The sequence below is a fragment of the Catharus ustulatus genome, chromosome 4 (assembly GCF_009819885.2).
Source record: "Catharus ustulatus isolate bCatUst1 chromosome 4, bCatUst1.pri.v2, whole genome shotgun sequence".
Taxonomy (NCBI): Eukaryota; Metazoa; Chordata; class Aves; order Passeriformes; family Turdidae; genus Catharus; species Catharus ustulatus.
Window position 1 is genome coordinate 31,283,050 of NC_046224.1, and position 21,180 is coordinate 31,304,229.

A 21,180-nucleotide genomic window follows, 5' to 3' on the forward strand; every position below is an offset into this window, starting at 1 on the left:
TGTAGGAAATGAAATCCCATTACTGAAACAATTTCTTTTTTGTTTTGCACTTTAGAAGATACTGAAAGGCTGACTGGTTGCTTATCAGCGAATATATTCAGCAGTTTTTAAAAGGAGGGCAAATCTCATTGACATGCTTCAAGCTGCCAGTGAACGTGTTTGAGTTTTAAAGACTGTGACAACCACCAGTCAGCTGTCTGTTCAGTGCTTTTTCCCCACAGAGCATACCTTCACTTCTTCAATACTGAGGCAAAGAACAACCATGCAAATTTTGCACACATTCACAATATTTATGAACAATATACACACATGACCCAAGAATGAAAAAAAGTTTTACATAGTGCTAAAATATATACATACAAAGAAAAACTCTCAGACTGGGACCTTCTGGGTGATACTGGACAAAAAATTATTTGGGGCAGGTTGTGTGTCTGTATTTACAATAATTTCACGATTATAAACTGCACCATTTTGACCAAAGTTTTGGTCCGAACCTGGAGTGTGGCTTGTAATCCGGAGCGGCTAATATGTGATAAAAAATTCTGAAATTTGCCAACTGGAAATGCGAGGTGGCAGCAGTCCCAAGATGAGCTGAGCCCACCCAGTCCCAGTGGGGCAACCCCAGGCTGGGGGGAGCGAATGCGGCAGGGGCCGGGCAGGCAGCGCTGGGCCGGGGGAAGCGGACGCAGCGGGGGCCGGGTGGAGCGAATGCGGCGGTGGCGGGACCGGGAGTGCTGGGCCAGGGCCAGCCTGCCCAGCGGGGGCGGGGCCAGCAGCGCCAGGTCCCGGTTTGGGGGCAGCGAACACAGAGCAGCAGCGGGATCAGCAGCACCGGGCGAGGGCCAGCCCGCCCAACGCCGGCAGTGCAGGCAGGGGCAAGTGAGCCCGGCAGCGGCGGCCGGCCTCGAGCAGCCCCATCGAGCAGCAGCGCCGAGCTGGCTCACTCGGCCCCGTCGGCAGCCCCAAGTGGGCCGAGCCCGCATGGCCCCGAGTTGAGCCAGTAACCCCGCAATCCCGCAATTCTGCTACTAATTGTCAACTTTGTGAAAGTTGCATGGGGATCCTCGCTGCAAACAAAAGTGTGGCTAATAATCCAGTGCGGCTTATTTATGGACAAAAAACAAAATGTTGCTGACACCCGGACATGCGGCTTATAATCAGTGCGGCTTGTAATCGTGAAATTACTGTAAGTATGTTACAGGGGATGGGCAGAACAATTTTAGGCAATTTCGACTATTTATATACTAGCAGCTAGTTTACAGTAAATTCACGAATACAAGCCGCACTGAGTATAAGCCGCATCTCTGGGTGTTGGCAAATATTTCGTTTTTTGTCCATAAATAAGCCGCACCTGAATATAAGCCGCTCTGTCGTTCGCAGCGAGGACCCGCGTGCAACAAAGTTGCCAAATACTAACAGAACCATGGCAGGGCGGGGTTTACTGGCTCAGCTAAGGCTGTGCAGGCTTGGCCCGCTAGGGGCTGCTGACGGGGCCAGGTAGCCCAGCCCGGCGCTGCCGCTTGGCGGGGCCACTGGGGGCCAGCCGCCGCTGCCACTGGGCTCGGTCACCACGGCCCGGCGCTGCCCTGTGGCGGCAGGCAGGGACGGAGCCCCCCGCCGCCTCCCAGAGCTGCGGCAATGGCGGCACGGGGCCCCCTCGTCTCTCCCCCGGGCTGTGGTAGAGGAGGGAAGGAGGGAGCTCTCCTGCCTCTCTCCCCGCCCCCCGTGCTGCCTGCAGGCAGCCAGGCTCCACCCGTGGTGCAACAGAGTAGCAATTTGTAACAATCGCAAAATGCCGACTTTGCAGCAGCTCGGCTCGGCACTCTGGCTGGCACTTCTGGGGTTGTAAATGTCAGAAAATTATTCACATATTAGCCGCTCCTGATTATTAGCCGCATTTCTGGCTTAGGAGCAAAATCTTAGTCAAATTGGTGCGGCTTGTATTCGTGAAATTACTGTATATATTATGACTGGTATTCTTGTTTTTATATGGGAAACTTCATTAAAACAACTCTGCATATGTTAGGATTTTGGGGGCATTGGTCTCTTTGGTAACATCACTGCCTTTTTATTATAGGATTAGTAGACTTGGGCATTTAAATCAGAGATGAATGAACTGATTTTTTTAGTACTTTCCTCAGTTACTTTACTTTCATTTTTTAATAAAAACATTATCTGAATTTTCAGCTTTACTGGAGAAACATTCAAGAATTTTTCTCAGACACAATCACCAGAAAAAATCTGATTAAGCAAATGAAATGTCCTTTACAAGGAATCCTCAAATAAATACTTTCAATGGATTGTACATCTACCACTAAGTACCCAATTGTTCCATGACTTTTTTCTCTTCCTTTTAACAATGAGATGTAAAACAAGTTTTGAACAAGTGAGGAATAAAAGACTTGCAAACCTTTTTCAACAGACAACTTTGACCTGTTGACTTTGTCTAGCTTCAAAATAAAGAAAGTATTTCTAATAGAATTTTGAAAGACTGTTTATTTTTACAGAGCTAAAGCGTTCACTTGTTGGTTGGCCAGTGTTCCTTACCTGGTTTATCAAAGAAAAATTTCCAAGTCATAATTATCCTTGCATACTTCCCATTCATCACTGCTACTTATTCTATACTCAGTAGGAAGGAAGCTTATTCTGCAGAAGACACTTTCCCCCATTCTACACTTCCAGAGATTTTAAATTAAAACAAGTACAGTTAAATTCTGGCTTGTCTTCCCTTTCCATAATTTTCTTCTATTCTTTCCTTCAGTTTCTAATGAACCAAAAAAATAAGACAGAGGAGATGGAAAGGATAAAACAATACACTTGTTTTTTAGAGAAGTTCCTTGCACTTCTCTAACCAAATACATTGTCTCTTTTTTTTTTCTCCAGTGACTTGTAGAAATGTTAATTTCTTCAACAGATAGGATTAAAGTTTTTAAAATAGGATTTGAAAAGCAGAGGTTATTCCCCCTAGAGTACTACAGGTTTCTGAAAGGTCAAAATGCAGGGTGTGTCTTTACTCCACCATATTGCTTAAACACATTTTGTGTAACTAATATATCCAGTGGCAGAAGTTAAATTTAAACTGTTTGTAATTCATATAGCATAAAGAAGTTCAGAAAAAGTCATTCCACTGCTCGAGGGAGAAAAATGTTTAAGTGTCAGACATAGATTTCTTCTCCAAGAAACAACAGCTCTTTACTAACTCCAAGCACACTGGCAGATACAGACACCATGATGAAGACAATATATTCCATAGCTTTCTTTACATTTTTGCTTTCCAGAATCTTTTTCTATGCTTTGAAAGAATGAATGACTCTTGTCAAAAATCACATAATTGAAAATGAATGTTTTCACAAAGACAGCATTTTGTAAGATCATTTGTATAAAAAGACAAAACACTCTACTTCTAGTTTTATTTTCAAATGCATCTGAAAATAGAAGAAAAGGTTGGTGACTGTGTACTTGCACATGAAAAGACCTTTTAATAATCCATATGAATACATGATTAGTACATTAACTTTGAAGGACAGGATCTGATGGCAAAAGGACATTTAATGAAGTTAAAAGGTGACAAACATAAAGCAATGCAGATGTGATGGTAAAAAATTCAGCTAAGTTTCCTAAATTAAGCATATGAAAGTTTAATTTAGGAAACTTAAAAGTGCAGTAAATATCCTGGGCATTTCATTCTATCTGCTAAATAAGCAGAAATTGTAAAAAAGAAAAAGACAACGTTGAAACAAAATGCAACTTTTACTCTTGGACAAATAAGTTGGAAAGAATGAAAATTCCACTACAAAAATTAATAGTGCAGCTACATGTAGGGTCTTTAGCAATGCTATTTGTCAAAATTTATCACAGAACTAGAAAAGGGCCAAAAAATTTCGAGTTAAGTCTTACAGGACAAGACAAGAGTTCTCCAGTCAGGACTGACTACCCCAGCTCTAGATACCAGTACAGATACTGCAATAAGCTTATGTACAAGGTAAACAGTGGTCAATGTAGAACTGTTGTAGTGATGCACCAATTCATTAACCTCTTCTAATATTACAAGAGTTTAATAATTTGGATGGACAGGAAGAAATATGAGCTGTTATCCTTATATCAAAGCATGTGGTGGTCAGATAGCAGCAGTGGTAATGGGACCAGTTCAGATCATAAGCTGAGAAGAGGATGCCTATAGCTAAATGATATCCACCTGTCTTTTGAGAGAAAATCTTTTGAGATGCCATCCAACAGGTAAATTGTTTACACACCAAAGTATATTTCATGGACAAAGACATTTTGAGCTGCTGTCCTCTATAAGTCACAGAGCCTTTCAAAATCAAATCCATAGCTGTTTTAAGAATTATCTTGTCATATTACTACAGACAAAGCTGCATAGAGGAAGCTTGTAGGTAAAATTCCAGGAAGTAAGGCTTGGACCTCACTGAATTGCTCAGTGAAAGAAGTATTCTGCAGGAAGACGATGAGATTACTGTATGTGCTAATGTCTCACACTGAATGGATTTTGTCTTTGAATGTACCAAGAAATTAAGACAACAACTACCAGTAAACTACCAGTAACAGACTTAGCACTGTAAAGAACAGTATAGCTTAAATGCAGTAAAGCAGATGCAGTTCTGATCTGCATAACAAAGAAAGAGTGGCATCTAGTGAAGCCAATTAAGTCCTCATTTAGACAAACAGCTAGGGTTTATTCCAATTCTAAAAACTCCAGACAACACATATTAGGCTTATTTACAGAATTAGGTATTTTCCACAATGGTACCAAAATACATGAACATGCATGTTTGTAACACATGAGCATCAACAGTACTGAAGGCATGCACTGATACAGGCGCTCTAAGTCAAATTTGGGAAGAGATTTCATAATACTGAACTACATAAAATAGCAAAAACGCTGGTAAAAGTATACATAGAAAAAGGGCTTTCACATTTCATTACCTATTATGTATGCAAATTTAACTTAGAGCGCTCCTCAAAAGTATATTACATTTGTAAATATCAAAAGCTAAATTTTAAATATTAAGTAATGATGTGCTTGTCAGGAAATGGTGAACACAAAAACTCAGTGTGCAAGCACAGTTGTTCAATGTCATACAAAGCTTCCTAAGAATATTGGCTGTATATCTGCAGTCAGCCACACTAGAATGCTGGAATAGATTTTACCAGTCTGCCCTGAAATCCTGGTCAAACCTAGAAAATGCATATTGATTATATTCACAAGTTGACACTTTCACTGCTTGTCCTTCTTTTGTTGGTTAGAATAAAGTGAGTTACCTATTTCATAGCCTTTTGGAATCAGCCCACCTACTTTTTTCCCAGCCATCTACTTCATTTCCTAAACCACTTGGAGTTCTTCATTAAGAAATTCCAAGGGTCCTGGACAGTGTATTTTGTGGCTTCAGCCTGTCAAGCCACAGTGACAAAAAAAGCATTACTCCATAAAAAAATGCATTATTATTTTCAATTTCGGTTTGGCACGTATGATGATCCCAGTTACTTTTCACAGCAAAACCTCCACAGAGAAAAAGATTCATATGACAAAAAAAAAAAAAAAAAAAAAGAAGGTCAGAGAGAGTTTAAATACACCAGAATAGGAGAGAGACTTAAAATATGGCATTTCTAAGAGAGAGATACTGCAGTTTAGCAGCATGAAGCATTTCTTATTGAATAATTCAAGAGGGTCTTATTCACAACAATAACCTAAGTGCTAATTAGCCACTGCAACACCCTTTCAACAAAAATATAAAATAATATCTAATTAATGACCATTTCTAGTGGCAAAAGATGAAGTTCTCTAATTTATCTGTTAAAAAACCCCAAAACACTAGAGGAGAAATAAAATTAAATGGGAGCTTTGAAATAAAAAGCATTTCAAAGGCTAGGCTGCTGAGGGCATTTCAGGGCCTAGGGCACACTGCTTTGGTTAGTCCTTGAAACTCATCATTGCAAGACTGAGATGATTATTTCTCTTTAGGAGAAATCCCCTCTATGCCACTAAACACAGAAGTTGTACATTATTTAAACTGATACATGCATACAGCAGTATACCAGAATCCACATATTATTTTTAAACTAAAACAGTGACAAAGTGAACCTGCATAATTCTTTGAAACAGAGGCAAGAAACTCCTCCAGCAGCTGATTACACTGTACTCTGCTATAACATGTTTTTTGCAGTTTAGTACATCATATTATATCTCAACTGGAAAATGAGGGGATAAGGATCTATTCCTACAACTTAGCAATTTGGTAACACAGAGCAGCAGGTCACAAAATCATAGATAACTGGAGAAATGATTCCTAATGGGAGTTAGAGTGTGCTCAGTAAAACTGTTTCCACTGCTATCTGCTAGACTACCTACAACACCCATTTAATTCAAATTTCAAATCCAACAATAAGACAACAAATAAAGCCTAGTTAATAAGACATAAAATTTCAATTGAATTGCTTCCACTAGGGGGATATATATATATAAAATAGCTTCAAATTAAATGGCACCTGACATGCATTTTATTATTCGAAATACTGCAGTCATACCATTTTCATTGCAGCGCTGAAACTGCTTTATTATCTTGTGTTTTGTGCATGTTTTAAGTGACCAGCAGTGCTGATCAAGGATGCAGAAGGACAGATGTTTAATTGGCAGTAAGCACACAAGAGTGAATTCCCAGTTGCCAAGTTTCAGGCAGAAGTTCAAGAGAAATACATGCCCACAGCTAAAGCTGAGCTTCATTACTGAGTTTCAAATGCCTATTTGAGACCTCCTCAATTAGTGAAGTATGAAAGTTTATTTATTCCTGCCTCATAACCTTAGTTTACTTCTGATTTAGGCTCACAGGAATGTAAAGACAGATCTTTATATGAAGAAGATAGTCTCTACTAAAAATCTGAAAGTCATGAGGATGATTTACATTTGAGAAAGTCAAGACTGCATGTGTGGACTCAGCTGAAAGTAAGATGTGAGCTCCTCCCTGCAACATTTCTCAGCAACAACATAACACCATAATCATGCCAAACTGATCTGCTCGAAAGTAAGCTTTTCCTTTAAAGAGACATTTGCTTCCTAATTTCCAGCAACTCACTGAACTTTAAAAAAATTTCATTTCAGGGATGAATCTATAAATTGTTCCATGATCTTCTTCCTATATTTGCTTCTTCACATTCACACTGACACAATCTTCCCGCCTTCCTTAGCATTGGTTTAAGTACTCGCATATTTTGTCATATAATATAAGCAAAATGAAGTTTCTACATCTATATTATTATCCATTCCCATAATTTCCAGTATTGAAGACACAAACCTCATGAAAACAGAAGCTGTACAGTACTAGTAAAATTCTGTGAGTCTTTATTTAGAAAGCTACCAGCTCCTATGAACAAAATGTTCTGCTGGTTATCTTTTTACCTGCATAGAGCCCAGCAGTCTTGCATTCAGTCATCTTCACTTCTATAAAGTAAGGTTCCATCTTTCAAAAAAGGCTGCTATAGCCATATGCTTTTGGCACTGGAATGGTAACTATACAGTATCATGTAATGGGAACACTGGGACACAGTTTTATGTTACCATTTTCTCATAAAGATAAAAGAAAAGTCCCAGGAACTGTTTAAGAAATACAATATTAATTTGAAAACCAGCTGAAGATCAAGAAATTTCTCCTAAGTTCTTTGTTTTACTGCTAATTAGGATAGTTTTCTCTTTAACTTACCAGGCATTATAATATTGGAAAAACCTAGTTTCCTTGTTATAGATACTCCATGGGTAAATCTGGATGTATACTCCCTCCTAATTTGTTCTATGTCTCCATGAAGCAACTGAAGAGAAACTGCCAGACCTGAAAATGAAGAGAAAAACAATGAAAAATGAGACGTTCAAACAGATTATTATCAGTACCTCTTAAAAAGTTTATACATTTGCAAGTATATATGCATTCTTGAGAACAGAAAATTCAGAGGAAATTTTGTAATAAGAAGCCAACCCACTTGAAGTTTTACGTGTATTTGTGAACATATCAACATCCAAAAATCATAAAGACTTGAAAACAAATCCCCATGAAAAAGCATTAGCAAATTCTTACTGATGTGTAATTTAACCACAATGACATGTATGAAAATTATCTCAGTAGGGATGGACTAATGTTTTAACTAAAAAGAGAACTAGAAAGAAGTCAATTTGGAGAAATTTCAATCAGAGCATTTGCTACTATTTCAATTTTTCACTTCTTTCAACACAATCCTGCCTTTATTGACATGCAAAAAAAAGTGCAATACAATGGTCCTGAGCTATGGGTGAAACGCAGAAGTCTCATCACTTAATATCACCTGACAGAAAGTTAAACAATTTATTCATCCAAAATCTGAAGAAAAAAATTCTAGTAAGCTAATGTAGCATAATTCTTAGGAACAGTAATTTCATAATGACTGAAACTACAATTTTTTTCACCATTCATTTAATCATACTCTTTCTTATGTTTGCTAAAAGACATGTAAAATGCAAGGGTGGCCATATAATAATTTTTCAATTTTTATTCCTCTGGAACCAAGGCAGCATAACTTCTACTACATCTGCAGTATACAAATAAATTGCTAAGATAATACTTCACTACAGTTGAGATTAGCAAAAGCAACAGGCATGCCTTTTGGTTATTTCAAATATAACCACTGAGGCAAGTGTCAGAATGATACAGCTTGTGAAGATTAATCTTGCCTGACCTTCAGCATTACTACAGCATATCATGTGTCAACATACAGATCAAGGAGAAGATAAAAGCAGACTCTTTGTATACACTCAACAACTGGAGATAAACAGACAACTCAGAAGAAGAGTCATAACGAATTTGAGATTAAGCTGAAGCAAATAACGTGTACAACACAGACTGAACAACAAGGTCATCAGTCCTTGCAGCTTTGAAAGAAATTTTCCCTACAACCATGTTACTGTTTAACTGAATAAGTTTACTTGAAGTCTGGTAGTTCCTAAAACCAGTGCTCAAAACTCTGTATTATGTACTGCCAGTCCAGGCTCCCGCAGATATCTAATTACCATGACAACTTTTATATTTTTCCTCTTACCTACACTTACATTTTCTTATTTTAGCAACTCCAGAGAATGTGATACTCTGACCAAACTTTCCTTCTCACGAAAAACAGCTCACCTACGTATCTCCAACTGGGTACATAAACAAATCTTACAAGGAAAAGCATTCAGTGAATTCTTTTCTATTTTATGGACTGTATTTAATGCCATGGATACTAATTATTTTTGAAGAGTAATTTGTTCTGTGGTTATACAGTGAACAACCTTTAGGAAGCAGTGAGAATTGTTATTTGGGCAGGTGAGAAAGCAAACCACATTGATGGTACAGAACCATGGTACAAAGTCATACAGGCAAAATTCAGGCTCTGTTAGAACAGGTGAAAGGTTTTTCATTGCTGTATGGGAAGAGCTAAACTGTGTACAGCTCCCTTATAAATATGGATATTTAGCCCACCCCCAATCTTGCTGTTTTTATATTTTAAGAAATTGTTAAACATACACAAGTATACTCATGCCCTCATATGCCCCTATTGCACTGTTTCCTTGGAAACGTGAAAAATCCATTTGCTATTGTTACAGACCACATCTACCACAACAGCATTAATCAGATATTTTACACCACCTGGTGTAAAGTTATTGCATTTTCCAAACAAAGGTTGAAGACCCCAAATCCAATTTTCTTTCAGTACAAATTTCAAAGACTTCCTTGAAGAATTTTATTTAACTCTAAAATCAGATGTCGAAAAAACCTCATCAATGGCTAAACAGTTTTAGCTTGAGAAAAAAAGCTATCTGTCAAGGATTTGAAGTACTTGCTCATGTAAGGCAAGAGAAATGCAGAGCTCTGTATTTCATGGCGTTCATTGTTAGAAAATGAAGGGTCATCTTTATACATCCAAAAGCATCAAGAAATCTCTCAGTGAACACACTTGAAACACAGATTAGTCATTTTACCTATATTTAAAATACATCTTTGGAATATTAAAGGTATGCATTCCCCAGCTTTTCAGAAAAATAAAGAACACTGGATTACAGATAGCAAAGCTACTTAAAAATGTTATATGGTGTAAAGATGCCAGTAAATAGGAAAGACTGAAAGTCAACCAGAATGGAAACAAAGCAAGGATGCACAGGGAAGGAAATTTGAAAAGCTCAAGTCTTCAAGTTAACAGTCTTGCCACTGAGGACTCAGTTCCCAAACAAAAGGGAATTGACAAGAAGGGAAGTAGAACTGAAAATTCCAGTAAAAGTACAAAAGTTGGGAACACACAGACTTTACATAATCAGTGAAAATAACACAATTCCCAGGAAAGCATTTAGATTGCTCTGTCAAAGCTTCACTAATTTTTCAAGGCACCCAGGCTGCCTTCCTTTAAGGACATAAAATCATAAGAGGCACACTCTCACTGAGGTGTGATACCCACATTACAGAATGGGTTGCCTGAATTCCCAATGATTTGTTACATTTGGGATGTTGAGATGGGTAAAAGGAACATACTGTATATGAAAGGGTTTCGCCAAGAACTGGTTTCATTCTGCTGCCAAGATCACACTACTTGATGATGGTAATTGGCTACTGGTGAGCTGTTCACAGGCCTCTGCTATCATCCTATGCCAGCACTTTCAAGGTGCCAGTTATGGTCACATGTCTTTACTCTTCTTGTTCCATTGTAGTCTAGGGTTATAGACAGTTAGCTCTACACTGAGTAACTAGATGTTATAGCTATTTGCTAAATAAAAAGCACATATATCAGGGTGGGTTACACCCCACAACTGCTCAAAACTAAGCAAGAGCTATAATAAGGCAGATAAAATTTATTATTTTGTCATTAAATGTATGCTTTTACAAGTCAGAACAAATCTCCAGGCAGGGTAAGACCAGTCCAGTCAGCCAAAGCCAGACCTTGCTGTCAGCTAAACACAAAGCCTGTGGCCAGTTGCAAGCCACAGCAATCCCATATTCATGGGTTTATAAAACTGCAATACACTTGCTAAAGAAAGCAGACACTCATCATGACTGAGGAACCATGCAGATATAAAAAAAATCATGGAGAAGAGGTACTTTAAAAAGATGGAATAATTCACATTTTACAAGGGTCGACAGTTTCTATGTTATTATAAACTGAGCTACCGGAATATCAGTAAGTGTAAACTAACATAATTTAAGACATACTGACACAGTACATTCAGATTTTCAGAAAGGTGCAGATTCAGCTTAAGAGTGATTCCCTCAGGCACATTGCAAAATGAAGTTGAAACACATCACCCTTAAACTAAAAGAGAAAATTTAGACCAAATGTTAGGAACAAATTCCTTACGATGAGGGTGGTGAGTCACTGAAAAAAGATGCCTAGAGAAATTGTGGCTGTCCCATGTCTGGAAGTGTTCTAGGCCAGGTTAAATTGGGCTCTGGGCAACCTGATCTAGTGGGTTGCACCCCTGCTAGCATCAAGGGGACTGCACACAGCAAAATTATTAGAATAGAACATTTTGTGATGGGACAGCTGTTCACAGATAAAGCAAAATAGAGATCTGTAACATGCCACCATACACTGCATCTGACTGGTTGATAGGCCCACTACACCATCTATGACACCTGGGAGCCATCAAAAACTTCATAACTATACATTTTCCATTTCTAGAACATTAGGAGCTAAAGCATAGCAATGAAAATGATTATCCAGTCTCTGAAGGACTGACACATTTTTTTTTAATAAGGTATGCAGTCTAGTTTTGTCCCTTCAGAAAAAAAAAATTCAATTACCTCCCCAGTGGTAATTAAAACCTCTTGTGTTAGCTATTAGTCTTTATTTACCCCAGTTTTGAAACCACTACTACAATACTCTGCAAATGGATATGCTTTTATTTCTTTTGCAAGCACATGAAATTTCTTACTATTAACTTGTACTAAATTTCAACACAAGACAGATTATTTTTATCATTCAGATGAAAAAGAATGCAGAAAATTGTCAAGCTGCTGAACAAGCATCCCAGATTTTTGTTAGATTTGTCATTTTACCTTCAAACAGTTTTTGTACTGCATTATTGATTTCTGCACTTACTTATGAAAAAAAGGCATCTGTTCATTATGCTTACAGACCCTTTATTTGCATTTGAGATTCTGGGGGGGAGGGGAAAGAATTTACATTCAGCTTCTATCTACTGGCAGTAGAGAATCCTAGATCATGCTAAGAAGAAAACGCCTAGCAGCTGCTCAGGAAACTGACAGAAGCAAAAAAACCAACAAACCTCAGACAGAATGTTATTCAGCACTGTTTGTATTTTAAGAAAGGTAATAAAATAAGGCATCTGTCCAAATAAAGCTGCCTAAAGGTGTTAAAAAGCATCCTGAGGACTTACAGGTGGTTCCCTTTTCCAGTAGTTTTTTAAGTGCAAAGGTAAAAAGTTAAAGGTAAAACCAGTAGATTTGCACAAACAAATGTTTTACTGATTTATTGTGATCTGGGACAAACAGCTGTATAAATCTTGGCCACAGAAAACTCTATGTAGAAAATCCCACAAATTACAGTCTGGGAATAGAGATAAAAAAAGGAGAGGTAGATTCAGTCCTTGGCGGCCTTTTTGAAGACTTCATTCTGATTAATTTGAATTATCAGAGGAAACTCTGAACTCGTTTTTTCCTCAGCTTTAAATTCTGGTGTTTAACTCAGTAAAAAAAGAATGCATGAATGCCATTGCAACATTTTGACAGCTTTCTTGGAGCTCTTGTACCCAAGACTTTTGTCAGAAATGCCTGCAAGTATATAAAGTAGGAATGCTTTTCTTCTTCAAATGGAACAGAAACACTTAAATGCAAATGACATTCAACTGTCATAGAGAAACTAGCTTGTCATATAAAAACTAGCTTGGGATTTTTTTGACAAGGTAGATGATAGAACCTCAAGTATTTCTTGCCATACTTACCACAGGAGGAAGGATAAAAGACCAAAAGGCTAAATTACTATTATAAGCATCTAGCCTAACTACCATGTAAAGACAATAAAGATTTCAGAAATGATGTCTCCAGTTCCTGCCTTAGCAAGCCCACTGCTGCCCTTTTCTATTAACAAGTCACTGGGCATGTTAGCACCCATTCGCACACTACAAAGTTCCATTGCAAAGGTGAACCATCTTCCACAATTTTTTTAAAAATTACATTTTTACAAACTGAATGGCTAGCTAGATTATTATGGAGCATGAAGAATACACAATTCTGCAATTATAAGTGGTTTATATAGCTTCTAGTGCAAATAACAGACAAAAGGTTCCAAGGAAACACTTGTTATTTTCTCCTTCATGAGAAGTGTAGCTCTTCATGCAAACAGAATTTTACTAGAAACTTAGCTCTTTGCATTCCACTTATGTGTCTTATTTCAAAGGAAACAGATGTTTAATACGTACCTGAATAAAATGTTAATAATTAAATCCCCAACAACATAAGAACCTAGGCAACAAACATAAAGACCTTGCAAATAAGTCAACAAGGAGAGCAATTTTTTTGAAAAGGCTTATAAAAACATAACAACTCCAAGACACAAATATGAACCAGCTATTCTTATTATGCAGCCTTAGCTAGGAATTTCTGGGTTTAAATTGAATCACATGTCCAGCAACATGTCCAGCAGGAGCAGGGCAGTGACTGTTCCCCTGTCCTCAGCATTGCTGAGACTACACCTCAAATCCTGTGTTCAGTTTTGGGCTCTTCAGTACAGGAAGGAAACTGAGGTGCTGGAGCTTGTCCAGAGAAGGGCAACAGAGTTGGTGAAGGGTCTGGACCACAATTTTTATGAGAAGCAGCTGAGGGAGCTGGGGTTGTTTAATCTGGAGGAAAGAAGCTGAGGAGAGCACTCTGTAACTACTACTAACTACTACTAGGAGATTGCAGTGAGGTGGGGGTCCATCTCCACTCTCAAATTACAAGTAATAAGAGAAAACTGTGTTGGAAAAGGCTGTCCAGAGAAGTGCTTGAGTCACTATCCCTGGAGATATTTAAAAGACCCACTTGGCAGCACTGGGTTAATAGTTGGACTCCATGATCTTAAAGGTCTTTTCCAGCCTGAACATTCTATGATTCTATTATTGCAGTACTGACTTGAACAACAAATCATAGTTTCTACTGAATAGATCTCCCTGACAGTACCCAATGGCATATTTTTCATTCTTTAAAAACAAATCTTTTAGCAACACTGTAGAGAACAACATGAATTTTACTCTATTACACCCTTATCTCTTCAGGGCCAAATGATCTTGGAACAACACTTTATTGCAAAATTCTTTAGAGGTGCAATATTTTGGCTTTAGCATTTTTTGAGAACAAAAAAATGCCTTGATTCACTGTATACTTAGTGAAGCACATAACAGCAGTATTCTTATTTGAAATGTATTTCAAATACCAGCCTTCAGTGACAAATAATTTTTAAACACATCAAACTGGAATACACATAATCTTCTTGTCACAAAACAAAGATCTAAAATGACAGATTCATTAATTGTCCTCGAACTAAGTAACTAAGCAAATGCACTTGCTGTTTAAATGTTAGTGATGTGAAGATAAAAAAGACATTTCAAAGCAACGCTGATACCTGAGAACCTCGTTGATAAAATACAAACATCAGAAATCTTCTCGGTGACTAATTACATGCCCAGGAGTTACCTAAAAGTTATGTATTTCATTCTGTTTTACCTTCTCTGTGAAGTTCATATTACTGCTCCTGCTATCATTCCTCCTCGTTGTTCCCTAGTTATTGTTCCAGTCAATTTTTCACTGTAAATTTTTCACTATGCTTTCTTTTTGGCTAAAACTCATAGCTGCTTCTAGCATGGAATGCACATTTAGTTTCCCATCTGAGATTTCTTGTGCTGATTCATGGGAAAAAGATCTCCTTGCAACAACTCTGAGTGTGGTAATGCTGTGAACGGCTGGGGTACTGTCAGGCAAACACAGTCACATCACTTCTGGTATCTAGAAAATACTTTCAGTTATCAGAGCTCTATTCCTAGAGATATTGTAAACTTACAGTGAGCTATCAATTCCCTGCTGCATTTGATCTCTTGTACCTTTTCACTTCACAAGTGTGAAAAAATGATGCTCCTTGATTAAGGGGCCTCTGCAGTTTCTCCCCTGCAAGGTAAATAATGATCTAACACGCTTCCTGTTCCAAAACAAGGAATTTGTAAGCCAAAGCTTACTTTTCATGAAACAGGAAATCAAACAGACAAAGTACATTTCTTAGTGCTTGACAGTAACCATGGAGAAATGATATCATCAGAATGCCAAGGGACTGCTGAATGCAGGTAAATAGACATGAGAAAGCCCCAAAGCACATAGCACTTTTTCTAACCAACTTGTCTCCATTGTCATACTTGTCCCAGAACTTATATCTTGTCAGATGAGTCCATGCAGTGGGCTGGTCTGCATCATGTCTTTTCTGACCAAGCCTTATATGACCACTGAGCCAGACTGAGACTTAGTGGCAACTGACAGGCATACTGCAGGAAATACTCCACATACGAGGTAAAAATAATTCCCTAAACAGAAGGGTGTTCTGTGAAACTTACTTTAGATTGGTTGAATTAAAACTAGAATTATTGAACCTCACTGAACTTCAAAGAAGTTCAATCTCACTTTGAGATAGGTTCCTCTTTCTGCTGATGTTGGACCACATAACTTCCTGAGGACCTTTCCAGCCCAATGTACTATATGATCTGATTAATAACTTTCCTCCTTAAGATGACAGATTTTCTTTCCTTGTGATGGTATTGTTAGCAAACATCTATCAACACATGGGTTTCAAGTCCTCCACGCTTCAATCACAGCATTCTCGTTTCAAGCACTCACATCTACTAAAATTAATGTATAATTAATAGTGTTTCCAGTGGAGTTGCAAAGTAACTTTGGCATTGCTACCGCAGAATACACCACACTGCATTCAGTAAAAATGACATTAGGTTACATCACTCCTGTCTAGTTCATCAGAACATTCCAAGATAATGGCACAGGGAAAGACTTTCCAACTACGTTAGTTATTTTCATGGACTCTACACAAGTTCAAAGCTACAGAGCAGCTAGATGTGTCGGTAATTTCTTACAACAGTAATTTAATCTCTACAGGATATGAAAGGATTTTTACCTCCTTTGCTGTCACAACTGAAAAGCACATGTATCCCTTTCTCAGCTCCCAAGAATTACTGCATCAGGCACATGTAACTGTTCAAGATTTGTTACAAGGAAATCCTAATCGGCATTTACAGAAAAGCTTACACTTGAGACTATTAGGAGCCTAAAGAAAAAAGCAGAGCAAAACAGAATGTCTTGAAACCCCTTAAAAGTAAGTAATTTGGTCTTTCTTTTCATAGGAATGTAAAGAAAAAGAAATTTGTAGTGCATTTCATCGATATTTATATATGATTTTTATCAGGTAACTCACTAGGGAGTAACATTCATATATATCATGAGATCCAGGTTTAAATCCCTCCTCTGTAGGATTTGGTAAGAGGACATGAATATAGATCACACTTAAGAAAATTATGCGCTACTCAGAAGGCTTTAGAGCCACTTCCACTTTCCCCATGGTATCATGAATATTTTCAGATCATATACAAAGTTGAATAGTTGCTGCAGGGAACTTGGAGAAGCCAAGCAATTAGCATGCTCATCTGGGACATGCAAGACTGACTGAAAATCCTTTTCCAAATCAGATCTCTGGTTCTACAGATACAAAAATAGAAATGTGCTATTTTCCTCATGAAATTGAGGTAATTAAGTGCGATGTCTATGCAGGAATGTTAGTTTTTCCACTGTTTTTTGCATTTTAAAACAAAGTAACCAGTTTCTAATTCTAAGGAAAACAAATTATTCAGAAGATAGATTTTACAGCCAGCTCTGCTCCAGATATTACTGAAACCTGGTTTATGTAATAATAACATTCCACAAATACCAGAGACTAAATGTAAGAAATAACAATGCCACTAAACGCAGCCAAGGTTGTACAATTTGGCCTTTGCAATACAGATCTCCTACACCAGGCAACCAGGTGTTTTCCAGTAATGTGATATGTCACACCAGCTGCAAAGACCAGCAGTGAATGGGAATTGCATACACTACCTGCTACTTCACTCTGTTAGACTGGAAATTCATACAGAAAACACATTCCAGTTCCCACTTCAGCAAAGGATACTAAATTATCCATGAGAGTATGTCCTTCCTTCCATTCCTGCACCACTGAGAAGAGGAAAGGAATGACCATCTGTCTTCTCCTTTTTGGGCTTTATAAAGAAGTCAAAGTCATTTGCCTTTATTTGATCCTTTTAGACACAAGCTGAGAATAAGATACAAGAGGATTCTGTACTTAAGAACTGTCATGAGTTGAAGCAGAAAAAGTAGGTTTTTGGCAGTGGGGAGTTGAGTGGCAAATACAAATGCTATAGTCTGTCACTATGCATTTTTCATGCAAGACACTCAAAGTACATTTTTAATTCCTTTTCAGATTGCCACAAAAACTGGCAGATTTTTTTCCCCTGAAGAATATTATGAACTATCTGATAAACTGTTTTAGCAGGGGGACACAACAATTTGTGGGAATAAAGCATGTAAAATCTCCTGACTTGAAAGAAACTGTACAAGAATATGAAGAGGGAACAAGCTTAGAGAACAGACAATAGTCTGAAGCATCTCTGCTGTTGTTTTTGCTGTGCTTCCTTTCTAAGTATTTTCTAAGAATTCCAGGTGATTTGAAAAGGGCAAGTGTGATATAAACCTAAAAACCAAGTTTTCCTACATCTGGCTCATACCTACAACAGTTCCTAAGGGAGACAAAAGACCTCTCTCTCCCGTAATGCAAGGTGTTATCCTTTTTTGACAACAACAAGGTGGCAGCCAAAGCTAATGAGGCTTCAGAGTCAGCCACAAAACACTATCACAGAAAAAGACAGCAAATGAAAAATAAAAAGTAGTGTAACAACAATATTTTCCATGAGGTGTCAGCAGAAGTATCTAAACATATTGCTAAAACCTTGCAAGTGCTTTTTCAGGCTGCTAAGGAGTCACAGGAGAATGAATTTCATGTGTGTGATATAAATAACCTTCCATAGTTATCTTTCACTTGCTCAGTACTCCAAGTGGCATTACTGCTCACTTCCTCTCTCCCTCTCCAACCTCCAAATCCACTACAGGAATTCTGTGCTGTTCTTCCCTGCTTGCCTCCCTTACCCTGACAATCCTTTTCAAAACATAACTAATCTTCCATTTGCTACCTTTAGTCTCCAGCCCCCTGCACCATGTAAAAAAGTCATGTGCCACATCTTTCATGTTGAATATTCACATAATTAAGAGTATTCAAATTTATCCAATGTCTTCTAAGAACTGCACATTTAACTGTGAACTCTTATTTCATGAGAGTAGAATAGGATTAGCAATGTATCACAGAGTAAGCACGTATTGCATGGACACTCAGAACAACCAAGAATAAGGTTTTTCTTGATGAATATGATTAACATATTTAGGAAGTCAAACATTAAATATACTCAGTAATGTACACTTCTATTTTCAGTACATGATTTTTATACTTATTGTCCAATAAGATACATGATATTCTAAACCTTATTTATATGTATATGTATATATGTGGTTAGATTCTATATGAGAAAATAATCCAATTAGAAATGGTTGAATATATAACTTCAGTCTTGATAAATTAACTTTTATGTGCTTCTTGATTATCTACTAAAGATGGTAAAACATACATTTTCAAGATAAACATTATGCTTGAAAGAAGCCTGCAATATACAATTTAGCTAGTTAAAGAAGCATGAAGTCTACTACATGAAAGGCGTTATAAATACAATATACCAGAACCTTGAAAATGAGATTTTTCTATGGTCATGTTTCAACTAATTGACATTTCACAGGGAAAACGAACATTTGAATACAGTGACAATAGACTCATAAGCCTCCATTTCAGGTTTCGTTTCAAGTTTGACCCCCCTTTTGAAGGACAGAATTCAGAAAAAGTTAGCAAGTTGATATTAAAAAAAGAAAACAAAAAAACCCAAATTCATCATCTCCTGTGAGCCAAACCACCATTTCATAATAACAAAGATCAGTTGTATCCCATTCCTTAAGCTCACACACAAATTTATTTTAGACACTTCCAGTCACATCCAGCTGACCATGGAGGACTAGTGCTAAGTTCTTAAATTACAACTCTGCATCTTGCTCAGCTGGAATGCAAAGCTACCAGTAGCAATGCAGATGTACATTCATTTTTTTCTGAAGTGCAATATATAATAGTTCTGGTTTTGCCAAGGAGGGGTGAGGTCTGCAGCCATGTGGGCATTTCTAGGTTGCTATTCTATACCAGCTACAGCATCCATGGTGTGGAAGTAAGGAACACTGGCATCCAGGAAGGAGAGGTGTGACTGCAGGTCAAGAGAAAGCCTGGAGAGAGGGGAAACTCATCCACCACTATCGATTGTTGCCCAGGCCCTCAGTGAGCATTTGCACACAAACCACCCTCTTTTGTACACTTTTGTAATATTGCTGCTGTTTCTGTTTCTTTTTCTTATCTCGTTGCTCTTACCAGTAAATTGTTTTTATGTCACCTAACGACCTCTGCCTTTCCTGTCTCTCACCAGAGAGGGCAGGATAATAGCTCATGGTTTTCTTTCTAGTGTGAGTACTTAAACCAGGGAGTTCCATTCCTAAAACATGACAGTAATGTCCCTGGCAAATTTTATATTCCCGACAAGAATGTGAAGCCATATGGACCAATAATTTGATCAGCTCCAGAACTGAAGTCCAGAAAATGGTAGCTCCTCAGCACAGAATAAGAGTTTATTATATAGTTCCTTGAAGAAAATTTAGTGATTTACTTTATTTTTAAATGTGATCATGAACAGCAGTATTGTACATTTTCATCTGACTATTTTTGACATCCAAAACGTTTCTTTCATAGATGTTAGTCTTTCTACAATAGTGCTACTTCAACCAAGAAACTCCTAAGAATGCAAACACAAAGGTGGCAAATCACTCACCTGCATTGGAACCTGTCAAGTTGTAACGCGCATTCAGCTTTTTAATGATATTTTCATGGATCTGATACCAGTCACTCTCTGTGTTGCACCTAGAAAAATTACAACTTTCTTAATTCTGAAATGGTAGCACAAGTTTAACAGAACATCTTCACAACATACCTCCAAACAAATACTCTTTAGCTCATGAAATTACACAATAGGAGCTAATAAAGCCCCATAAAACTGCCTGTCTCAAGTGCCCTTACCATTTGAGAAAGGCACCATGAAATACCTGCTTCATGTGGCAAAGGATAGGAGAAAGATAAAAACAATTATGCTGAGGAACTCAGCCATGACCAACTTCATTTCTGTATAGACCTATCCTTCAGGGTTAACCCACATAGAAATCTATCTTATGACACTCCAAAGAAGACACAGGACTCAGAGCTGGTCTTAGTAAACAGAAAAATCTGTGCTATACACTTCAAAGTTACTTAAAAAGGTTGTTCTCTTCAGGAGGTAGTCAATGAAAGAGCAAATTACATTTTAGCATGCATTTAGAAAATTGCTGGTTTTCCATAAGGAAAACCTGACAATGTTCTAATGACCACTTTTAAAAGTTTAGACTTGAGTTAGCCTTAGCATTAAATCAGATTTCTAGCAATAATTCTTCTTCCATTGTTTTTGTTATCTTAAAGCAAACAGGCATATTTTTAAAAAAACCTCAAAATATAATAGGTAGACAAACCTAACAATTTATTAACCAAGAGTGACCATTTATCTGACTTTAATGTTCTGGGAGTCTAAATAAGAGTCAGCCCACCTGTCCACTGTTACACCAAGCTGCTTTTCTGCAGCACTGATTCCAGTAGTTCTAATTCACCACAGATGGAGCCAGAGGAAAGACACCATGCATTCAAGATTTGAGCTACCCCTGGGAAGGGCAGAACTTTCTCATACACATGACAATACATGCCCCAGGTGTATGTAGTTAGACTAGACCACTCCACAAAGCAGTTCCTACTATAATGTCCGAGATCAGCAGGAAATTAAGGCACTTAAATTAGTCCTGAAAGCACTTTACATTGCTGTTATAAGAGAGCTCCAGAATAATGTGAAAAATGCCAATA

General features: G+C 37.8%; 1 protein-coding gene across 4 annotated transcripts in view; it reads right to left on the reverse strand.

Moving 5' to 3' along the window:
- The window catches only part of DOCK4 (dedicator of cytokinesis 4), a 238,382-nt gene that overhangs the window by 92,247 nt on the left and 124,955 nt on the right, over positions 1-21,180 (reverse strand). For all 4 annotated transcript variants that reach the window (XM_033057524.1, XM_033057522.1, XM_033057523.1 and 1 more), the window contains exons 12-13: positions 20,072-20,160; positions 7,713-7,838 (exon numbers count right to left, since the gene is read on the reverse strand). In XM_033057524.1, the coding sequence (XP_032913415.1) occupies positions 7,713-7,838; positions 20,072-20,160 (215 nt within the window). The remainder of the gene's footprint in view (positions 1-7,712; positions 7,839-20,071; positions 20,161-21,180) is intronic.